The sequence below is a fragment of the Pelophylax lessonae genome (genome assembly GCF_965119305.1).
Source record: "Pelophylax lessonae genome assembly, chromosome: 6".
Taxonomy (NCBI): Eukaryota; Metazoa; Chordata; class Amphibia; order Anura; family Ranidae; genus Pelophylax; species Pelophylax lessonae.
In genome coordinates this window covers 266,710,661-266,735,518 of record NC_138773.1, presented here as the reverse complement: position 1 = coordinate 266,735,518, position 24,858 = coordinate 266,710,661, and the positions used below count along the sequence as shown (strand labels likewise).

Here is a 24,858-nt window from a genome sequence, read left to right as displayed (position 1 = left end):
TATATATATATATAAACCATCTGTCATTAGCTCAGACATGCAGTCAGGAGGGTGTTCTGCTTAGCTGAGAAAACCCCTCTTCTCATCCAGAAGACTCCTGGGATGTATGACATCATTTTCCTAGGCCTGGAAACCAGGAATTAACTGGAGAAATGTAAAAAAAAATTAATACAAGTAAACATGAATTACTTTCATATGTATTTACTAACGCTTCCAGTTTTTTTGGCAAAGCTTAATTGAACAAGGTAAAGGTAGAGGCTACCATCCCTAGCTGGACCAGATTTTGCACTCTCTATTTTTAATAAACTAAATGCTGTGTCTTAGTGATTTAAGTATTCTAAAAAAAAGTAATTTCTCTACAGACAACCTCCGTAAATTCACTTTTATAGAGAACTCAAAGCCATTCTTGAATTCAAGGCAGCCAAACAAGTGCCAAAGGCCTCTGGAGAAATGATGCAGCAGAGATTAACAATGTTTTACTTGGTTTACAGCGGGCCATATAGTGCAAGTCGATAAATCACTGGACTTTGATCAAGGCAATAGAGGCTTTATAAGCTGTAGGAATGTGGTCCTCACTTAACATTATTTGTCAAAAGTGTTCTATCTGGACACAGATAAAAGGATGGAAATAGCGCAAATCAACATGGGATGATTTGACATTGTAGTTATACAGATTAACTGATTTAGCAACAGCAAATGATTGAAATACACATACAGAAGAAGACAACTGATTCAAGAGGACTGGAGATGTAGAACATTTGAAGCTCATTTACAACTTTCTGACATATTTGCTGTTCTGAGTCAGGAGAGTAGAACTGATAATGAGGAACTACGCAGTTAGCTATTTTATTTAAATGCACCACATAAAATAGTCCCAATTTAGAGAAACTCTTTCTCTGAAGAAGAACTCAGTATTTGGGATCCCCATTACTGTAAAGCTCTAAACACAATGACAATAAACATTTTCTAAACATTTCACAAGAAGCTTTGATTTAGTCCATAAAGCAACCTTTGGCTCCAGTCTGGAAGTGCAAAAGGCAAATCTTAAAGAAAATGTCACCCCGACATTTCACATTGCTGGTATCTGTCTACTGTACCATGTACTTGTTTTAAAAGTATCCTGCTCTCTTTGTATTGCTTCATTTGTGTGAAATTCCTGGTGATCCGGCTAGTTTCCTGTTTCAAAATAACCACACTAGGCATGAGAACACATCTATCCCAGCATAGTCAGTTTTCTTGCTATGCTGGGAGAACAGCCTGACTTTGTTACTAAGTTGAAATTGTAATTTGAAGCTTTCCATGTAAGGAAGATACTGGATACTTATGTAAGTCTCCAGCCACACCTCTAAGGGCCACTCCATATAGGAGACATCATCCCCTGAAGTGTCTTGAGAAACCAAACCTTCTGTGAGTGTCGATCTCCTGGTCCCTGGCTGTGCTCAGGGGTTCCTCCGGCTAACCTCCACATCACTACTGTGGCCCTTATGTATTCCTTTGGTCAGCTCACATAGGCTAAAAAGACCACAGTAGCTGAATCCAACACCAATTTTTAATCGAAACAATTTGAATTTCCAGTATAAGTCTACGTTCAGGATGGGCTTCAGGATTATTCATAACTTACACCCATATCTCCCTCTTCCCATGTACTAATGCATTAAAAAAAATGTACAAATCTCCTACTGGCTGGAAGGAAAAATCTCTGTGGTGCCTTAGTGCCTTATGTAAAATCCCTTTGTGCTTAGGAGCCCCTCACAGGATCACTTTTACATAAACTGACTAGTAAAGGGTGTTCACCGAAAAAATCAGAGGACCACCCGCTTTTAATGAATTACAACTGAGGTTACATGACCAGTCACACTGGTCAAGGGGAGAGTCCAGGTCTCTGTGCTTTTTTAAAGCATCTTTCATTCTGGATTTCACTGCAAATTAGGAAAGATTGACAAAACAAATGAAAGATTGACGTAAGCAGGGAGAAAATGAAAAAGTTCAGCTTTAATGAGCTTATGAAATTTACCTTTGAAGTCAATTTTTCACTATTAAACACCACCATAACTATAATGCGAGCACTCCTAAATGCTTGCCCATAGCTTTTGTTAATTTAGGAGTACAAGGAAGAAAGAATGTAAAGATTTGGCTTGCCCTCTCCCACCTCCTTCAGCTCTCTCTCTACTATGCTATATATTGACTTTATAAACTAACAGAAAATTACAAGAAGCAGGAGCAGATGGGCCATTCTTGACTTTCTGTGCAAAAGCTGAGATCAGGACATCCTATGTTTCTAGAGGCCATGTATATTCGGTATAAAATTAATTTTAGGTGAATGAAGAACAGAAACATATTTTGCAGTTGTTACATATTACTTGTTTGGTTTTAGGGTAAATGGTCTTTATTTGTGATTATTTTAAAGAACAGCAGACGTCCTTAAATACTGTATCTGCCATGCATGCTAAACAATGGGTCATATTCTTAAAATGTAATCAACATCAAAAATATTAAAAGAATTATCCAGAAACTTGGGAAGTTATTTTAATCAGCATCCTATTATTTTTAGTTGCCAGTATTCATTTTGTATCTGAAAGGTTGAAATGTCATTAAAATTTACTGAATATTCTTGAAATATAGTTTGAATCTTTATCAAATCTTCCCAAAATTGGTTTATCTATGGACAGTCTTCATCACATGTAGATAATGTAAAGAAGGAGAACTAAGGCTTGAAGGAATTCTCAATGCTATGAGTATATATCAGTCCAAAGTGCATCAAATAAGGGCAATTACATGACAAACTAGAACAAATAGCCAGATAACAGTTGGGAAAACTTAGAACTTTGACTAGCTTTTTTCAAAGTCAAATACTACTTTCATCTTTCAAACTTAAAAAGGAAAAAGCCAGCTATTGCAGATCGTTAGGCCGTTATATGTTTTTTTTATTCTACGTGGTATAAGGCAGACCCGATCTCAGGTGGTCTACTTTGTGCCAGGTGGAATAATAAAAAGATATAGAGGCTTAAAGACCCAGAGTGGGCAGCTTTTTTACTTTTTTATTTATGAGCTGGTATGAGGTGCAGACATGGAAGATGGCACTTGGCACAGGGTTTCTTGTAGGTTTTTAGCTTTTTTTTTTTACTTAACAGAAAAATGCTTAATTATGTAGCCATATCTACCAAATCTAAAAGAATATACACCAAAGAAATACATTGCTTTTTTTTATTATGGTTTCCTAAATATGATTATACAGTATCTTCAGATGATAATACACTCTATGGCTAAAAGTTTGTGAACACCTTACTGTCACACCTATATGAGTTTGTTGGACATCCTATTACACTAGGCTTTTGCTAAGGCTTTCCAGAAGGCTATGGGGTGTGTTTGTGGGAATTTGTGTCCATTCAGCCAAAATAGTATTTGTGAGATCAAGCGCTAATGTTGAACCCAAAGATCTAGATCACAATTAGAGTTCCAATTTATCCCCAATGTGTTGGGTAGGGTTCAGGGCTCTCTGTAGGCCACTCAAGTTTATTGACACAAAATTCACCAATCCATGCCTTTAAGGAGCTGGTTTTGTGCAGTCGTGTTGGAACGAAAATGCCTACCCTAAACTGTTGCAAAATGATCCAATTTACCTTTCACCGGAAAACCCCTGAACTCATTTGGAAGGGTGCCCATACAGTCCTCACCATAAAGTAGATGTGATGGTCTGGTGTCCACAAACCTTTGACCAAATAGTGCAAGACATCCCAAAAGTTTACAACTGTCACATTTAAATCAACAATGAAAATACCAAATTAAAATTCTATTTTTGAGGGCAAGGGAAAGTAACTTCTTTTGTTGCCCACAGAAACTAATTTAAGGTTGATTCTAAGTGAATTACCGAAAAAATTAAATAAATAATCCGATTAAGGGGCACTTTTGAATTTAAATAAAGGGTTAAATACTATCAGTGCAGTTTTGGAAAGACTCAGTTTAAGTTTAACGATGCACATGGAGACTTCCTTGTTGAGCACAAAAGAAATAAGATAGATAGGTGTCTTCAGCATAGAAATGGTATTGATAGCCATCGAAGGCTATCTGCTGACTAAGGCAGGAGGTGTAGATAGAGAATAGGAGACATCCAAGGACAGAACCTTGGGTGATCCCTATGGAAAGAGAAAGAGGAGAGAAGAAGGTAGAGTTGTAAGTGACACTGAAGGTGCCATGAGCTAGGTAAGAGGAGAACAAGCAAAAAGCAGGGTCTCAAAAGCCAAGGAGTGGAGTTTTTGTGAGGAGAAGCAGGTGGTCAACTGTATCAAAAGCTGTAGAAAGGTCAATAAGTAAGATTATAGGGTAGTGACCATAGGTTTTAGAGGATAGAAATTTGTTAGTGAGTTTCAGGAGGACAGTCTAATGTTGAGGCTAAAGCCAGATTGAAAAGGGTCAAAAAGGTTGTTATCAGTAAGATGATAAATCAGGCTGTTGTAGACTAGGAGTTAAATGGGAGCAAGGAGATGGATATTTTGTTATTCACAGTGGTGGGATCCAGAAAAGGACTTTTTAAGTATGGGGCTTACCAGTACATGTTTTAGAGGGTTGGGGAAGATGCCAGTGGAGAGTGAAATCTAAAATGTGAGTTAGAGAGTGTAAAATAGAGTGTGACTTTTGGTAGTTGTGAGAAAACAGGGGACAGATGGTTAGGTGGGTGATAAAAAAAGTTTACCAACCACCTCTATAAAAAGAAAGTTAAAAGAGGAAAGTATTGAATGTGATGATAGACATGGCATGTTAAGTGGGGAAGAAATATGGAGGATAGAGAGATACCATCAATCTTATTTTTGAAATAACAAGCAATCTCCTTGGCGGTGAGAGAGTTAGTGGGTAGAGGCAATGGAGGAAGAATTAAAAAAGTTAAAGGCAGAAAAAAGTTGGTGAGGACTGAATGAGGGGTTGTCAATAAGAGTGATAATTTAGGTATGCTTGTCAATGTGGAGGCAGGAATTGTATTTTTGAAGGGCCAACTTAACCACTCCTGGACCGGGAGGTTTCACCCTCTTATTGACCAGGCCATTTTTTGTGATACGGCACTGCTTTACTTTAACTGACAATTGCACGGTCGTGCGACACTGTACCCAAACCTGTGCGATTTTTATTTTTTGCGCTATAAACAAACAAAAAAAAAAAAGCGACAATTCTGAAAAAAAAAAACAATATTTTTACTTTCTGCTCTAAAACATTCCCAATAAAAATAATTAAATTCAGTTTTTTCAATCATTTTAGGCCAATATGTATTCTGCTGCAAATTTTTGGTAAAAAAAAATCCCAATAAGTGTATATTTATTGGTTTGCGCAACAGTTATCGTGTCTACAAACTAGGGGAAAGATTTATTTCATTTTTATTTATTTTTTACTAGTATTGGCGGTGATCAGCCATTTTTAGCGGGACTGTGACATTGCGGCGGACAGATCGGACACCTAACTGACATTTTTTACACTTTTGGGGGGACCAGGGACATTACTACAGTAATCAGTGCTAAAAATATGCACTGTTACTGTACTAATGACACTGGCAGGGAAGGGGTTAACACCAGGGGCAATCAAAGGGTTAAATGTGTCCATAGCGAGTGCTTTTTAACTGTGTGGGGGATGGACTTGCTGGGTGAACACATAAATCTGCGTTTCGTAAATGGAGGCAGACCACCGTTCTGTCTTCAGGGGGAGTGATCGCAGGTGTCCGCCAGACCCGCTAATTGGCCCCCCTCTGGCCACTTTGTCCCACGAAATGACGTACAGGGACGTTGTTTCGCGGGACAGAGCTGACCTGCCACAGTATAATTTCAGCGGCTGGTCAGCAAGTGGTCAAATAGGGTGAAGTCTGGCCGGGATTTCGTTTTATGCCACACTCCTCCAAGAATGTATTTGTAGACTTTTGGTGTTGCCTGTTTGCCATATTTTGAGTGGTCAAAGCCTGATGCTGTATGTTGTGAGGGTAGCGAGCATGTCCAGGGAGGATAAAACCAAGACGTTTAGGACAGAAGCGGTCAGTTCAGAGCAGGACACGGTGAGGTTTTGTCATGGAGGTAATCTGTTGCAGATTAGAGAAGAGTTAAAGTAACTAAGGTTTCTACAGGTAAATGTCTGTTGGTTGGAGATATAGTAGGTTAAAGAAAGGGTGAACATAAAGCTAATATAGCAGTGATCAAAGAGGGGAAATGCAGTGTTTAAGAGGATGCAAGAAGTACAGGAGTAGGAGAATACAAGGTCATGGGTGTTGCCATCAGAGTGAGTAGAAATTTGAATCCATTGTGTTAAGTCAAAAGAGGTAAGGCTGAGAATTTAAGAGATAACTGTAGTGTTAACATTAACTGGAATGTTGAAGCCTCAAGAATGATTGTGGATATTTCAGAGGAGAGAAAATAGGAATACCAGGCAGAGAAGTTGTCAAGGAAGCTTGATACAGCTCCAGGAGGCCAACAGATCACAGTATTCCTCAGAGAAACTAGAAGAGAGAGATGATTACAATGAGCTTCAAAAGAGCAGAGGGATAGAGAAGGAGGTGGGAGAAGAACCTAAAAGGTTCTTTGTGGGGTTAGAAGGATTCCAACTCCACTTTCTTTTCATCCAGTGGGTCTGGGTGAGTGAGTCGAGTGGAGGCCACCATGAGAGAGGGCAGCTGGAGAGGCAGAGTGAGATTCCAGAAGTCAGGTTTCAGTAATAGCAAGTAGAATAAAAGAGCCGCACATAAAAAGGTAATGGAGAGAGGTGAGCTTGTTAGAAAAAGGGCATGTGAGAAAGGGAGGCCACTTCTGGAATGTAGGTGAATATAAATAAGAGTGTTTGAATTACAGCTGCTGCCAGAGGAAGAATAGTGACGGGTTTGAGGGTGGAAGTTATACAGTGGATGGCCAGGATTAAGGGTATATTTTGACATTTCTTATCCTTCCTCCAAAAGAATACTTGGGTAAATCTCTTAGAAGAGTGACAACACTGGATTAACTAAAAAGCAAAGCAATGATCTCTCTCTGTCTAGGTGTCACACAGTAGGAAAACCTGATCTTTAAAAATAACAGTAGAAATAACTATAGACACCGTAAGGTGTTAATGTATATCAAGACTACTTTAAAACTGTGCTTAGAATGGCCCAGAGACCTTCACTAATCCAGCATGTTAATATTACCTAGCATATGATTGGAGAATATGAACACACTGGCCCTTTTTCGTCTGCATAGACCACGTACAGGACTCTGGATAGCATGATTACACATAGAGCACTATGCTGATGCCGGGTGGTGTGTTTCTACCAAGAAAGCAAAGACTTTTCAGGTTAAATCCGAGGTGTTATTGAGGCCCATCCTAAATGTAGTTTTGAAGAGGTTCTGGTATATACTGCCATCTTATGGAGCCTTATGTTAGAATAGCTTATTAGTTTTATTTATTTTCTTTTTGTTATTTTTAAAATGTTTGACCGTTTGAAATAATTACATTACTAATACAGACAGGGCTTCAGGTACTACCTGATCATTATAAGCAACAAGGGTTATCATTTAAATAGTTTCATAGTAGACATCTACTATGGGCTTCTACCTAACTCCCCTCTAAGGTCACATCCTGACTGGGTGGAAGGATGAAAGGTATTGTCAATGACCAAACAGACAGCTAATCTATTTAGTAAATTACTTCCTGCCTCAATATATTAAAGAGATCCTGTCACAAACTTGAAAAGTTTCTGGTAAAAGAAAAAAAAATTGGATATTTGGAAAGCTTACATGCAGTGTTTTTCATTTCCTTCAATTTTTTTATTCACTTGCGATGTTCCCCTGAACTTGTCAGAAAATGTGACTTTCTCAGGAAGAATCAATTTCACAGCACAGCCCCCTCCCTCCTTTCACATTAGAGTCCTCCCTTTTCTTCTGGGATGGGGGGGGGGGTTCATTTTTTTAATGAAGTGCTGGCCCAACTTTTCCACCCTGGACCAGACAACCTGGTCAGATCATTGTATATTATTGTTAGAGTGGGACTAAATAATAACCTTGAAATACTGCTGTTTGCTGTATGTCTTTTTACATCAACCCTTAAAGTAATTTCCAGAATTCTAAGCTCAGGCCTCCAGTAAATAAAGTGTCTACTCTGATCTGCAGCCTGTCAGGGTTACAGGGTATAGTGAAGTTGAAAGATCTCTTATAGGGTTACGCACTGCACCTGTACTAAAGGTATTGCATAGCTGTCATGGTGGTAGTTCCACTAATGCAGGCAGTGTTTGATCAAGAAGATGCTGCTTAAAAAGTTCACCAAAAGATACTAAAAAAATTGCAACCTCTACCCTGAAAAATCTGATTTACTGTACAAATGACATGACGCATTAAAATATACTGCCATGCAATGATGTGTGCACATAAAATAAAAACCTGTCTATAGGTAATGATTAGTATGTACATTAAACGTGTACATTATGTGGCACAACTAAGACGTTAACAGGCAAGCATAAAAACATTAAAGCAGATTTCATGTCTGAGCTCACATCCTGCCTAGTCAATCAAGACAGAAAAGTAAACAGCATTATAGAGACCTATACACAGACACCCAGCAACAACAGATGTCACAGAGCATTATGGGAAACCTAGCCTGGGACTAAATCCAGTTTTATGCAGCTTTCGAACGTGAAAAAATATGGCTGACCAGCTTAGCGGAATCCTGAGATTATCAGTATTTGTAGTAGACTCTAAACAAATAACTTGTATTGAAAGGGACATTTCTCTGCATGAGCTCTTAATGGGTGCACTATAAAAGCAGTGATGGAAAAAAAAACACCAAAGTCAGATACAATTGATTGTCAATCAGATTAATATTAAAACCTTTCTATAAACAACAGGCATATTGACACAGCTAATCTTGAGCAATAAAATGCCTTGAAGTATCATAATTAATACTTATTGCTCAACTAGTACTGATGTTCATGAAACTAAATGTGTTTCTTATCTTTTATGGAATGATTATGTATGTTCATGTTTACATATGGTGTTATGGATGAGGGCATTTACTTGCACATAAAAAAAAAGTGATTATTTCGACCACCAAAAAAAGATCATAATAATAGGCAAAGCTAATAAGCTCCTTATATGTCATTGATATTCCAACAACGAGATCCCCCTGCTTCTTCTACCTGGGAGTTCCTGCTAAAGTTGGGAGTTCCAGGCTCTCCTACCGCATTATTCATAATGTAAAGTAAACAAAAACCCAGCACAGAAGGAAAACAACTCTCAATGTCAGGTGGCTGAACTTTCCAGCAACTACAAAAAATTTAAATTTCTGTTTTGGGTCAAATGGTCCTTTTAGAAACTGCTAATGTTTTTCTGAATTCCAGCAATCAGAATAGGATGGGCTTTCACTTGCCTTTTGTGATTCACATGTATCTGTTGCTAAAACTAATGTTAGTCCATAAGAAAGTAGGCTTGGTGGAGGGACCCAATGGCTGTGGTGAGGAATAAGGCCAAGAAAAATTCCTTAAAAAAAAAAAAGGAAGGCAGTCAACTGGGTAGGAAAAAGCTGCAAGGATTCTGCAGAACTGTGGTTTGTGATTACATATTTAAGGCTGATCATTCATCAGAGCAGCTGGATGGTTAAGGGGTCTTTGGCAATTGGAAAATCAGCAGGGTGATTTTAGTAAAGGGGGCACATCTGATGATGTGGAACCCTCTAATGTTAGTTATTGTCGGTTCGCAAAGAGACTGGCTGAAAAGGACCATATAACTGAGCATACAAGATACTGCACAAAATCTGAAACTATGAAAAAACCTTTATTAAGTACACAAGTAATGAAAAAAAATAGATTAAAAAGAACCACCTTCTGCTGCCATAAAAAAGACAACGTTTTCATAGCACAAAAAATAAGTCTAAATATCTGACGCACTTTCATACGTTCCACATATTTCAGTCAGCTGGGTAGGTTGAAACTGCAAGGATTCTGCAGAACTGTGATTTGTGATTATTCACTTAAGGCTGATCATTCATCAGAGCAGTTGGATGGGTAAAGGGTCTTTCGAAAACTGGAAAGTCAGCAGGGTGCTTTTAGTAAAGGGGGCACATCTGATGGTATGGAGCCCTCTAATGTTGGTGCTTGCTGGTTCCTGCAGTCTTGCAGTCTAATATTTTTATTATTGGGTTAAAGGAGCCTCTAAGTGACATATTTCCCAAGCTGGTCCTTCACTAGTAGAATTTTGATCCCAAATGTTTTTTTCTCAAATGAACAAAATCAAATGATAAAATCAAACAAAACGTATAAGTATTTTAGAACAACATTCATCCAGTCTTCAAACTTACAAAGAATTTTCATAAGATGTTCCAAAATGTACGAGTGTATTGCCAGCTTTAGTCAAATATTCCACTCAAGATAATCAATTGCATGTTCTTTGACTCCATGTTTTTTTTTTTTTTTTAAGTATGTCAGGCCACATTTCCACTTATTCTTTCATTGAACATTTCCAAATTTAGCTCTAAAGACATTCATAGATACTACTGAATTGCAGATTTCTCAAGATAGCAAATTATAGTTAGGAATAGCAAAAGCTTTTAAAATAATTTGTTTAAATGTGTTTTCACATAACTACTGCAATTGCACTTTTACCAAATCAGTTTCCATTTTTATGACAAAAAGATTCAAATATGGCTGAAATACATACCTCTAAATACAATATGAATTTCTAAATCAGACTAATTAATAATAACAGTGAGAATTCAGGGACACAATTTTTAGTTGTTATTTGTCAGAAATAATTTCTTCCAAAGATTATCAATAATTATATGATGTGTGCACTATACTTACCCAGCCCCATATGGCTATTCGAGTTTCATCAATAAATCCCATTTCAATGAATTTTCTGAAATGATAAAGCCAATGATTATATTCAATCAATTATTACTTAACATCGGTATCGCTTTCATGATTAAAGTCTATATATAATGTACTATAGTTGAAATTATGGGATTTTGACTTGTGTTTACATCCATGTAACCTTCTTTGGATACTGAATGCATGAGATATACCTTCCAAATTTTCATGATTGTAAATTAACAAAACTCCAAGGTAGTGCATGCAGATTAATAGAAGTAGGCTATAAATAATTGAAATACAATGTATAAATGAATATATGATTTTATATTTTGACCATAGATATGCTTTAATCCCCTACTTTTAAAATATTCACAAAAATGTAAATACCCTTTTCATATATACATGAGGAAGGCAGCGCATGAACCACACCGGGATGCAATGGATAAGGAAGTCAGGTAAACATCCACTATAGAAAGGGTTAACAGTTTATTGGTATTGATAACCGAAAAACAAAGTACATAAAATGCTTACATCCCCCTGGGCTGGAGTGGACAAGGGAACCTGTCAGCAAGCAACACGAGTGCGAGGAGGTCAGTCGTGTTGCTTGCTGCCAGGTGCCCTTGTCCACTCCAGCCCAGGGGGATGTAAGCATTTTATGTACTTTTTTTTCGGTTATCAATACCAATAAACTGTTAACCCTTTCTTTACTGGATGTTCATCTGACTGCCTTATCCATTGCATCCCGGTGTGGTTCATGCGCTGCCTTCCTCATGTACTTTTGTTCATATCAGCACCCTTCCTTTGCTTGTTGACTAGCAGCAGAAAAACCGCTGGGGAGCCTCACAGGCTTATTTCTATCCCTTCACCCTAAAGGCATCCCAGGAGCGCCAGATTTGTGATTATTGCTTTGACTTCTGGACTGGATTTTTTCCTATGGCTGCCCTGGGTGCGAATCTCTTTACTGAGCCATTAGTTGGCTAACAGCAGAACAACCGCTGGGGAGCCTCACAGGCTTACTTCTATCCCTCCATCCTACAGGCATCCCAGGAGTGCCTGGTTTGTGATTATTGCTTTGACCCTTTTCATATATGCCCTCCCAATTTTCATAATTTTCACCTAGATAAGAAAGGTATAGCCCCCGAGCTTCCTACAACTTCCTGGGATACTAATGCCACACATTCCAGGAAACTTTGGGTCAATAATCAATAATGTACCTGAGCAGAGGGCCAGCTATTTCTTTCTGCTTCTTACAGCTGACCCCCTGATGACGCACTGTAGCACATGTGGATTGCAAGAATCAGGGGGATAGCTGCAAGATCCGGAAAGCGGAAGCCTGCCCCCCAATAACATTAGAGAGGGAAAGGTTGGGGCAGAACCTGGTTCTGCCCCAACCTGGTGGTGGATTACTACATAACACTCTGGATTGAGTATGTTAATTAAACATAACCCAGCAAAGCAAGTGAAAGGGTATTAAGAAAAAAGTAAAACAAGTAGAAGTTTATCTTTAATAAATTAAACTAGGTCCACTCCCATTCCCCAGCCTCTGATTGGACAGTGCAGGATTCTGATAGCACTTTCTTCCTCTTACCATGTTTCTTGTGAGCACATGTACATGCAGCGGCACCTGATTGGCAGCTTGTCTTATCATACAGGAGGCTGATAGCAAGACACAGACTTGATGCATTTAAAAAAATATATTTGCTTTTTAATGAACAAAAATTGCGTTAAATAGTGTTTTTGTCTGAAGTTCAGCTTTAAATGTTTTTACACTATATTACCAAAAGTATTGGGACGCCTGCCTTTACACGCACATGAACTTCAATGGCATCCCAGGCTTAGTCTGTAGGGCTCAATATTGAGTTGCCCCAGCCTTTGCAGCTATAACAGCTTCAACCCTTATAAAAATATAAACCCTGCGAGCAACCTTGAGGTCCTAAAGAATAACGTGATCTGCTGCAGACACTCCACTTCTCATACTCGTGTGAATAACTAAATAAATAAATAAATAGTGTCGCGCAACACTATTTATTTATTTAGCTTCAACTCTTGCTTTGTGCACTGGTGCACAGTCATTTTGGAACAGGAAGGGGTCATCCCCAAACTCTTCTCACAAAGTTGGGAGCATGAAATTGGCCAAAATGTTTTGTTATGCTGATGCCTTAAGAGTTCCCTTCAAGGTACCTAAAGACATGGATGAGCGTGTTTGGGTTGGAGGAACTTGACTGGCCTGCGCAGAGTCTGGACCTCAACCCAATAGAACACCTTTAGGATGAATTAGAGCGCAGACTGTGAGCCAGGCCTTCTTGTCCAACATCAGTGCCTGACCCCACAAATGCGCTTCTGGATGAATGGTAAAATATTCCCATAGACAAACTCCTAAACTTTGTAGTCAGCCTTCCCAGAAGAATTGAAGCTGTTATGGCTGTAAAGGATGGGCCAATTCAATATTGAACCTTATGGACTAAAACTGGGATGCCATGAAATTTCCTGTGTGCGTAAAGGCAGGTGTCCAAATACTTTTGGTAATATAATGTATAAATAGGTGAAGATGGCTGTACGCAGCTATGCATTGCTATTAGCATACAGTAGTGCACAGATGTAATGTCCCAAACGCAGGTAGTGTGAGTTTGGGACATTATTTTTATGCACAATGGAGAGCAGATTTACTTAAAGAGTAATGTACACTTTATGTACTGTACAGTATACAGAAATATATTGCTTTGTAAGTTTTGTAAAATGTTACTTTCAATTAAATTCAGCCATCTTTCTATTCTGTAAACTTCACATTCCAGCTCTGTAATCTATTCCTTTCAATCGTTTCCATGTGTTTTATACCATTCAGTAGACCTAAAGCTTCAGTGTTCATTCCATGAAGAGTAATTCTGTGTCATCTAGGATCATTAACCACCAAGTGATGAAAGCAGGGTTACTTTGTATGACGTTACTGCCTATTTGAGAAGACTGGCATGGAAAACAATGCTCTATTCACCGGTGCTAAGTTTGAAACAGATATGTTTTTTTATCACACGTGAAAACCATAGATTTATTTAACCACTTGCCGACCAGCCGCCGTAGTTATACTGCGGCTGGTCGGCTCTGTTATGCGAAATTACATACCTGTACGTAGTTTCATGTAGCAATGAGTGGGGGCGCGCACGCATGCGCAGATTGACTAGAGGGGGAGTCAATCAGTGGGTCCAGCGGACGCGATGTCCGCTGGGCACCTGTGATCGTTCCCCATGGAGACAGAATGGCAGTCTGCCGAAGTAAACATGGCACACCGCTGTTCTGTCAGTGATGAACAGTGATGGTAGTAACTGCGTTTAAGTAAACGGCGTTATTTAGCGCAGTTACTTTTGAGGGTAACGAGTAATCTATCTGATTACTCGTTCCCTCCCTGTAATGCCGCTGCTGTTACTTTCGGCTGCATTACCGCAATTACATCTACTGCCACTAGATGGCAGTAGATGTAATTCTAATTCCCCCTCTCCTCTATGACCACTGTCTGCGGTACAGGAAGAGAAGAGGAGGAGACGCAGACAAGGTCGGTTGGTAGGACCGTGCCGCCGCTGGTATCCTAGCCAATCAGGTGCACTACTGCTCAAGTTGCACCTTGCGCATTGGTTGCCCTGCCCCCCAGGCACTGAGTCCTCCGCTCTGAAGGAAGAACGGAAGCAACTTCCAAGTTCTTCCTCTAACCTGCTGCCCGCCGCCAGTCTCAGCATTGCTCAGTGTGTCCAGCCTGCCCGGGTCCCAGCTTCCATGAGAGATGTAGGTCAACTCATTCTGCACTTTGAGTGTGTGTCCTGTCCTCCTATAACAGCAAAACCAGAACTTTAAAAATGATCATAAAAGGAGATCTTTGGGGGACTCTGCCTTGCCTGCTCTAAAGTGGGATATATGGGGGGACCCTGCCTGGCCTTCTCTAAAGTGGGATATATGGGGGACCCTGCCTGGCCTTCTCTAAAGTGGGATATATGGGGGACCCTGCCTGGCCTTCTCTAAAGTGGGATATATGGGGGACCCTGCCGTGCCTTCTCTAAAGTGGGATATATGGGGGACTCTGCCTTGTCTGCTCTAAAGTAAGATATATGGGGGACCCTGCCTTGCCTTCTCTAAAGATGGATATATGGGGGACCCTGCCTTGCCTGCTCTAAAGTGGGATATATGGGGGACCCTGCCTTGCCTTCTCTAAAGTGGGATATATGGGGGACTCTGCCTTGTCTGCTCTAAAGTGGGATATATGGGGGACCCTGCCTGGCCTGCTCTAAAGTGGGATATATGGGGGACCCTGCCTTGCCTTCTCTAAAGTGGGATATATGGGGGACCCTGCCTGGCCTGCTCTAAAGTGGGATATATGGCGGACCCTGCCTTGCCTTCTCTAAAGTGGGATATATGGGGGACCCTGCCTGGCCTGCTCTAAAGTGGGATATATGGGGGACCCTTCCTTGCCTTCTCTAAAGTGGGATATATGGGGGACTCTGCGTGGCCTGCTCTAAAGTGGGATATATGGGGGACCCTGCCTTGCCTTCTCTAAAGTGGGATATATGGGGGACTCTGCCTTGCCTTCTCTAAAGTGGGATATATGGGGGACTCTGCCTGGCCTGCTCTAAAGTGGGATATATGGGGGACCCTGCCTTGCCTTCTCTAAAGTGGGATATATGGGGGACCCTGCCTGGCCTGCTCTAAAGTGGGATATATGGGGGACCCTGCCTTGCCTTCTCTAAAGTGGGATATATGGGGGACTCTGCCTGGCCTGCTCTAAAGTGGGATATATGGGGGACCCTGCCTTGCCTTCTCTAAAGTGGGATATATGGGGGACTCTGCCTTGTCTGCTCTAAAGTGGGATATATGGGGGACCCTGCCTTGCCTGCTCTAAAGTGGGATATATGGGGGACTCTGCCTTGTCTGCTCTAAAGTGGGATATATGGGGGACCCTGCCTTGCCTTCTCTAAAGATGGATATATGGGGGACCCTGCCTGGCCTGCTCTAAAGATGGATATATGGGGGACCCTGCCTGGCCTGCTCTAAAGTGGGATATATGGGGGACCCTGCCTGGCCTGCTCTAAAGTGGGATATATGGGGGACCCTGCCTTGCCTTCTCTAAAGTGGGATATATGGGGGACCCTGCCTGGCCTGCTCTAAAGTGGGATATATGGGGGACCCTGCCTTGCCTTCTCTAAAGTGGGATATATGGGGGACCCTGCCTGGCCTGCTCTAAAGTGGGATATATGGGGGACCCTGCCTTGCCTTCTCTAAAGTGGGATATATGGGGGACTCTGCCTGGCCTGCTCTAAAGTGGGATATATGGGGGACCCTGCCTTGCCTTCTCTAAAGTGGGATATATGGGGGACTCTGCCTTGTCTGCTCTAAAGTGGGATATATGGGGGACCCTGCCTTGCCTGCTCTAAAGTGGGATATATGGGGGACTCTGCCTTGTCTGCTCTAAAGTGGGATATATGGGGGACCCTGCCTTGCCTTCTCTAAAGATGGATATATGGGGGACCCTGCCTGGCCTGCTCTAAAGATGGATATATGGGGGACCCTGCCTGGCCTGCTCTAAAGTGGGATATATGGGGGACCCTGCCTGGCCTGCTCTAAAGTGGGATATATGGGGGACCCTGCCTTGCCTTCTCTAAAGTGGGATATATGGGGGACTCTGCCTTGTCTGCTCTAAAGTGGGATATATGGGGGACCCTGCCTGGCCTGCTCTAAAGTGGGATATATGGGGGACCCTGCCTTGCCTTCTCTAAAGTGGGATATATGGGGGGACCCTGCCTTGCCTTCTCTAAAGTGGGATATATGGGGGACCCTGCCTTGCCTTCTCTAAAGATGGATATATGGGGGACCCTGCCTGGCCTTCTCTAAAGTGGAATCTATGGGGGACCTTTGGGGACGCTGGCCTGCTCTAAAGATGGATCTATGGCGACCCTGTTCTAAAGAGGAATCTGTGCCATAGATCCCCCTTTAGAGCAGGGTCCCTTATAGATCTCCTTTAGAACTCAGTCCCCCTAGATCCCCTTTAGAACAGGCACTGGGGCCCTATAGATCCCCCTTTGGAGCAGGGTCCCCCCATATATCCCACTTTAGAGCAGGGTCCCCATAGATCCCCCTTTAGAGCAGGGTCCCCATAGATCCCCCTTTAGAGCAGGGTCCCCATAGATCCCCCTTTAGAGAAGGGTTCCCATAGATCCCAATTATAAAGGGTTCCTCATATATCCCCCTTGATAGCAGGGTCCTCATAAATCCCCCTTTAGAGCAGGGTCCCCATAGATCCCCCTTTAGAGCAGGGTCCCCATAGATCCCCCTTTAGAGAAGGGTTCCCATAGATCCCCCTTATAAAGGGTTCCTCATATATCTCCCTTGAGAGCAGGGTCCTCATAAATCCCCCTTTAGAGCAGGGTCCCCATAGATCCCCCTTTAGAGAAGGGCCCCCATAGATCCCCCTTTAGAGCAGGGTCCCCATAGATCTATGGGGACCCTGCTCTAAACGGGATCTATGGGGACCCCTCCCTAATAGGGGATCTATGGGGAGCATGGCCTGCTCTAAAGGGGATCTTTGGGGGACCCTGCTCTAAAGGGGGATTGATGATGACCCTGGCCTGCTCTAAAGTGGGATCTATGGGGACCCTGCTCTACTGTCCCAGTACCAGTGTGCCACACTGCCACCACCATTTCAGGCAGCAGGTACCAAAAAACAAAACAAAATACAGTTAGTCACAGTTAGGAGGACTCAGACCCCTACAGTGTGCCACACCACCACCACTATTAAAGATCTCATAGAACGTAATTGCATTATAGAATAGTAAAAAAAAGTCACAGTTACTTTGCTGAGTAACTAATTACTTTTTCAATGTGGTAACTGAGTCAGTAACTCAATTACTTTTTGGGAGAAGTAATTTGTAACTGTGACTAATTACTTTTTTAAAGTAAGATGACCAACACTGGTGATGAACACAGGGATCCTGTGTTTCTCCTATTTAGGAACACGGGTCTCTGTGTTCATCCAGTAAGTACATCCCCCACACAGTTAGAAAGCATCCGCTAGGAACACATTTAACCCTTTGATCGCCCCTGGTGTTAACCCCTTTCCTGCCAGTGTCATTAGTACAGTAACAGTGCATATTTTTAGCACTGATAGTAAATGTCACTGGTCCCCTCAAAAGTGTCAGTTAGGTGTCTGATCTATCTGTCACAATATCGCAGTCCCACTAAAAATCGCTGATCACCGCCATTACTAGTAAAAAAATAAAATAAAATAAAAATGACATAAACCTTTCCCCTAGTTTATAGATGTGATAACTTTTGGGCAAACCAACCAGTATACACTTATTGGGATTTTCTTTACCAAAAATATGTAGCAGAATACATATTGGCCTAAATTGATGAAAAATATTTTTAATCTAAAAATAAATTTTTATATTTACTGGGAATGTTTTATAGCAGAAAGTAAAAAATATGTTTGTTTGTTTTTTCAAAATTGTTGCTTTTTTTTAAATCGTCGCTTTTTTTTTTGTTTATAGCGCAAAAATAAAAACTGAAGAGGTGATCAAATACCACAATAAGAAAGCTCTCTTTGTGGGATAAAAAGGACATTAATTTTATTTGTGTACAGTGTCGCACAACCGTGCAATTGTCAGTTAAAGTAACGCAGTGCCGCATTGCAAAAAATGGCCTGGTCATTAAGGGGGTAAAACCTTCCGGTCCTTAAGTGGTTAATGCCTCGACTATGGTAATATGTAACATACCAGGTAACTGGATGATTGCTAACTTACACTGACAGAAAACACATTTACTTACAGGGTGAGCCACATGAGTACAGAAGTGTAGCCAAAACTTAAAAAATAAAATCAACAGAAAGGACAGTACTTGATACAGTCAATGCAACATGTCTTATGTGCTGCTGGCTGAGATTTCAGTTAAAATCTGAAATCTTCTGACTCCATCTTAGTGCATTTCCACCTTTGCTGCTAAATTAGGAAACACCTCCTTTATATCTGTTACATGTTCCCATTCACATAGCTTATTTTTTTTTTTTTTTTTTCAAATTGCAGCTTACTCTTTTTACTTACTAAAAAATTCTACCTACCGTTACTTTCTATAAATGATTAGGTTGGGGAATTATGTTTACCTTAAAAAATTCTGCCCAGACTGGCAGGTCTCATTATCAGTTGTATATTACATGCACACACTGTCTGTCCTGACAACGAGTTAAAGATATCAAGGTTTGGTAGGTACAATGGGGGAAATGATCAAAACTGGAGCAAACAGAATCTGGAGCAGTTGTGCATGGCAACCAGTCATCTTCTGGCTTCAGCCTATTCAGTTACGCTTTTAAAATGAGGGATAGAAGTGGATTGGTTGTCATGCACAACTACTTTACATTTTAGGCACTCCTCCAGTTTCCCTTCAATGTATGTTAATACACTTTAAAAAAAAAAAAAAAAAACTTTTTCTCTGTATAAACCTGTAAAAAAAACAACTAGAAAGGTAAGAAATATGTTTTTAATAAAAAAAAGAAATCATGGGTTAGCTGATTAGAAACACATGACAAATATATAGTTGGGGGTCTCTCAAATTTGAGTGCAAAAGTGAAAAATACACTTTAAAGTGATTGTAAAGGAACTTTTTTTTGACAAAACATGGCAACCAGTCATCTTCTGGCTTCAGCTTATTCAGTTACACTTTTAAAATGAGGGATAGAAGTAGATTGGTTATCATGCACAGCTACTTTAGATTTTAGGCACTCCTCCAGTTTCCCTTCAATGTATGTTAATACACTTAAAAAAAAAAAAAAAAAACTTTTTCTCTGTATAAACATGTTCTAAAAAAAAAAACTAAAAAGGTAAGAAATATGTTTTTAATAAAAAAAAATTCATGGGTTAGGTGATTGGAAACACATAACAAATATATAGTTGGGGGTCTCTCAAATTTGAGTGTAAAAGTGGAAAATACACTTTAAAGTGATTGTAAAGGAACATTTTTTATTTTTAAAAAATACCAAACATGTTATACTTACCTGCTCGGTGCCCTTCCCTACTGAGTGCCCCCATAGCAAACCAGCTCTGTATGTCTATAGACACACAGAGCGCGGCTCAGCCTCGCCATTTAAGTGAAAATTTCACCCATAATTCCTGCCATACACTCAGCAATTTCCAGGCAATTTTCGACTACTTTTATGCAGCCTTTAAACGTAAAAACCTTGTAACAGGTCAAGGCAGCCTACAACTTACTCTTTAGATCATTTTTCTATGTAAATAGAAACTATTGGTGTTAGGTTGCATTCAACTCTTTCAGCATTCTTTCAATGAGAAGCTGGTTGGAATTACCTGAAAATTGCCCTGTGAGGCCAGTATTAATCTCGTGTGCATGTAACAGAGCCCTACTGTGTACATCACTTCCTTATGTGTACCACCACTGCAGATGCCACACTTCCTTAAACACTGCCTTTGTTCATACTGATATTATTACATTCCTAATTTCTTTGCCAGCTGGTTGGCTTTATAACCTATTAAGCCTATGAAAATGATTTTACATTCCATTCATTAAAACAGTATATTACAGAAAGGGCCCTGTTGGAGTAAAGTGGTATAAAGTTCGGAAATATGTCTAAGTCCTGGGATATGCTCCATAATCTTTCCCACCTTCTCCAATGTCCCCTTCCCAGCTCAGCTGCTATCTGATATAAATCAGGAAACCTCAGCCTAAATCCAGGATAATGAAGTTTGACAGCCTAGAATATTTGAGATTCTTCAAGAACCTACTTTTAATCCATACCGGACAACCAGAATGATTAGCAAGTGTTTTTATTCTCTTGCAGATGTTACCTTTAATATAATACTTTAAAAAAAATAGTATTGTTCTCTATAACAGCTTTAAAATTTCGCACATACTAGCATTTTTTTTTCGGTTATACTGTATATACAGTAAGGAGTGATAAATATATGAAAATTAAATCCTATAAATACACTCACCCTGCGCTAAAATAAATAAGAAGGCACAAGAATAAAATCAATAATAACGACTTGACGTCAAAGCAGCTGCTATAAAAGATATGATCAACTACAAAAAGGTGTCCGATAATATTAAAAGGCAAAATAATAAATTCAAACACTAGCAGCGCTAAATAAACAAACTGAAGAATAAAATCCAAAGTCCTTAAATGGGTATTTCCAGGTCATGTGGTAAGTTGGTTAGACACAATCCTTTTATCACAGGGAGGGTGTGAGGGGTCCTGGCCGTAGCACCTGATTTCCACCACCACTTTGTGCTCCCCCCCCTATTCTTAAAACTCACCAGAGGATGGTGAATCAAGATCCTTCAAGGAATTCCACCACTAGATTCCAACATTGGACACTGGACCACTTTTCCTCTATTAGCTGTACAATCTGTTATACATTTGGCAGTGTTGAGTAGGTCTTTCAGTTCCGGTTCTTGACTATATGAAATACCATTTGCAGCACTTAGTGCTAGGCTAAACAAGTCCGTCCTCCTCTGCAGACTGCACTTCTCCCCCTTCCCTGGGGAAGGGGGAGAAGTGCAGTCTGCAGAGGAGGACGGACTTGTTTAGCCTAGCACTAAGTGCTGCAAATGGTATTTCATATAGTCAAGAACCGGAACTGAAAGACCTACTCAACACTGCCAAATGTATAACAGATTGTACAGCTAATAGAGGAAAAGTGGTCCAGTGTCCAATGTTGGAATCTAGTGGTGGAATTCCTTGAAGGATCTTGATTCACCATCCTCTGGTGAGTTTTAAGAATAGGGGGGGGAGCACAAAGTGGTGGTGGAAATCAGGTGCTACGGCCAGGACCCCTCACACCCTCCCTGTGATAAAAGGATTGTGTCTAACCAACTTACCACATGACCTGGAAATACCCATTTAAGGACTTTGGATTTTATTCTTCAGTTTGTTTATACTGTATATACAGTAAATATATATACAGTATCCCACACAAGTGAGTACATCCCTCACATTTTTGTAAATATTTTATTCTATCTTTTCATGTGAAAACACTGAAGAAATGACACTTTGCTACAATGTAAAGTAGTGAGTGTACAGCTTGTATAACAGTGTAAATTTGCTGTCCCCTCAAAATTACTCAACACACAGCCATTAATGTCAAAACCGCTGGCAACAAAAGTGAGTACACCCCTCAACCTCAAATTGGGCCCAATAGGCCATTTTTCCTCCCCGATGTCATGTGACTCGTTAGTGTTACAAGGTCTCAGGTGTGAATGGGGAGCAGGTGTGTTAAATTTGGTGTTATCACTCTCATACTGGTCACTGGAGGCTCAACACGGCACCTCATGGAAAAGAACTCTCTGAGGATCTGAAAAAAAAAAAAATTGTTGCTCTACATGAAGATGGCCTAGGCTATAGGAAGAATGCCAAGAACCTGAAACTGAGCTGCAGCATGATGGCCAAGACCATACAGCAGTTTAACAGGACAGGTTCTACTCAGAACAGGCCTCGCCATGGTTGACCAAAGCAGTTGAGTGCACGTGCTCAGCGTCATATCCAAAGGTTGTCTTTGGGAGATAGATGTCTGAGTGCTGCCAGCATTGCTGCAGAGGTTGAAGGGGTGGGGGGTCACACTGCATCAAATTGGTCTGCATGGCTGTCGACCCAGAAGGAAGCCTCTTCTAAAGATGATGCACAAGAAAGCCTGCAAACAGTTTGCTGAAGACAAGCAGACTAAGGACATGGGTTACTGGAACCATGTCCTGTGGTCTGATGCAACCAAGTTAAACTTATTTGGTTCAGATGGTGTCAAGCATGTGTGGCGGCAACCAGGTGAGGAGTACAAAGACAAGCGTGCCTTGCCTACAGTCAAGCATGGTGGTGGGAGGGTCATGGTCTGGGGCTGCATGAGTGCTGCCGGTACTGGAGAGCTACAGTTCATTGAGGGAACCATGAATGCCAACATGTACTGTGACATACTGAAGCAGAGCATGATCCCCTTCCTTTGGAGCCTGGGCTTCAGGACAGTATTCCAACATGATAACAACCCCAACACACACCTCCAAGAAGACCACTGCCTTGCTAAAGAAGCTAAGGGTAAAGGTGATGGACTGACCAAGCATGTCTCCAGACCTAAACCCTATTGAGCATCTGTGGGGCAACCTCAAATGGAAGGTGGAGGAGCGCAAGGTCTCTATCATCCACCAGCTCTGTGATGTCATCATCACAAGTGGTAACCTGTGAAGCTCTGTTGAACTTCATGCCCAAGAGGGTTAAGGCAGTGCTGGAAAATAATGGTGACCACACAAAATATTGACACTTTGGGCCCTGATGGGTGTACTCACTTTTGTTGCCAGCGGTTTAGACATTAATGACTGTGTGTTGAGTTATTTTGAGGGAACAGCAAATTTACACTGTTATACAAGCTGTACACTCACTACGTTACATTGTAGCAAAGTGTCATTTCTTCAGTGTTGTCACATGAAAAGATATAATGAAATATTTACAAAAATGTGAGGGGTGTACTCACTTTTGTGAGATACTGTACATATATATATATATATATATATATATCGTATATACGATATACAGTATATATTAGTGAAAGGAGCACTGTGAGTCTCAAATGTCACAACTCAGTGCTCCACAACTCCCCCAGGAAGTGAAAGTGTCAATATTAAAAAATTATAGAGAAAGAGTTGCTGCTTGGCTGCTTGGTTTACATCATGGGGTGTCCACTGCCAAGAGTAAGTCCAGTCCTCTCATAGGATGCTTTGCTTTTAAAGGCCTTGCGGACCTCTAAATAACTTTGACCACCAGTGCAAACATTTAGTGTTGATATCTAAACACATTCGATTCGGATCACATGAGACACATGGTTGCGTGTGGCATCCACATATATTTATCCCTTTATATAGCTGAGACCTCCTTTTTATCTGTTAGATAAAGCCTAACGCTAGAAAGTAATCATTTTTAAATTCATGACTGTAGAGTAACATTCATTACTAGTAACACTTTAATATATTAAGCCCCATATCACAATTAAAGCTTGTGCTGGGGCACCAAAGTACACCATATAGATAAGCCTGGCCATACCTTGTACAAGTTTCCTTTAGATTTACCAAAACCATATAATATTAGGTCTAACCTAAACACTTTAAATTTGTACACAATCAGGCAGACCCTTGCACTACGTAGTTGAAGGTAAATCTAAATGAAATTGAATTAAAAATTGTATAATGTATGGCCAGCTTAAAATATGTGGACAAACCTCCAAATTACAATATTTTATGTTACTGTTATCAGAGGTAAAAAATCAGCACATAACTATGTAGAGCCATGCTGGGGACTTGGTGCTGCCTGGAGCGATTACTTTTTGCCATGAAGTCCTTGGTTGTTAGAATGCCGGCAGCCAGGTTGTACAGTGTTTTTGGTTGCTAGGATGCAAGCAGCTGGGCCACACAGCATCATTGGTTGTTGTGATGCAGGTGGCCATCTGCACCTTAAATACTGATAACCCAGGGGCTGAACATACACATAACTAAATATGCAGTTAGGGTAGAGCTTCCAGTGTGGACACTCCAGCCTCAATACCTTTACCCCCCAATTATGCCTTCATAAGTTCCGCCTGGGGTAGCTGGCTCAACTGGCCTCCTTGGTGGCATGGTCTTGTAACTAGGTAATCTCAATATTCATACAGTACATAAACAAATAAAAATACTTGTGCTTCTGTACTTGTGGTAACAGTTCGAGGAGGGCGTTATTCTGTTTCAGCATGACTGTGCCCTTGTGCACAAAGCCAGGTCTATAAAAACAGATGAGTTGGTAATGATGTAGTGGAACTTGAGTGGCCTGCACAGGGAACCTTATTGTACACCATTTGGAAGAATTGGAATGCTGGGGATCGTTAGATGTCCTAGCAGATTAACTATAGATACACTAACAAATTGAAGCCAACTCCAGCTCACATTGCAGTTACACAAGTAAATGTTTTTTTCTTTTGGGATAAAGGTTTTATATGAATAAATAAAAGATGATCATTGTAAGCACTTTTATCAATTGTAAATGTCTTGCCTCCACACTTTTAACTAATACATTT

General features: G+C 40.7%; 1 protein-coding gene across 1 annotated transcript in view; it reads right to left on the bottom strand.

Moving 5' to 3' along the window:
• LOC309557987 (prolyl endopeptidase FAP-like) overlaps positions 1-24,858 on the bottom strand; it is a 163,115-nt gene that overhangs the window by 20,192 nt on the left and 118,065 nt on the right. The window contains exon 21 of the mRNA XM_082260894.1: positions 10,787-10,841. Coding sequence (XP_082117020.1) covers positions 10,787-10,841 — 55 coding nt within the window. The remainder of the gene's footprint in view (positions 1-10,786; positions 10,842-24,858) is intronic.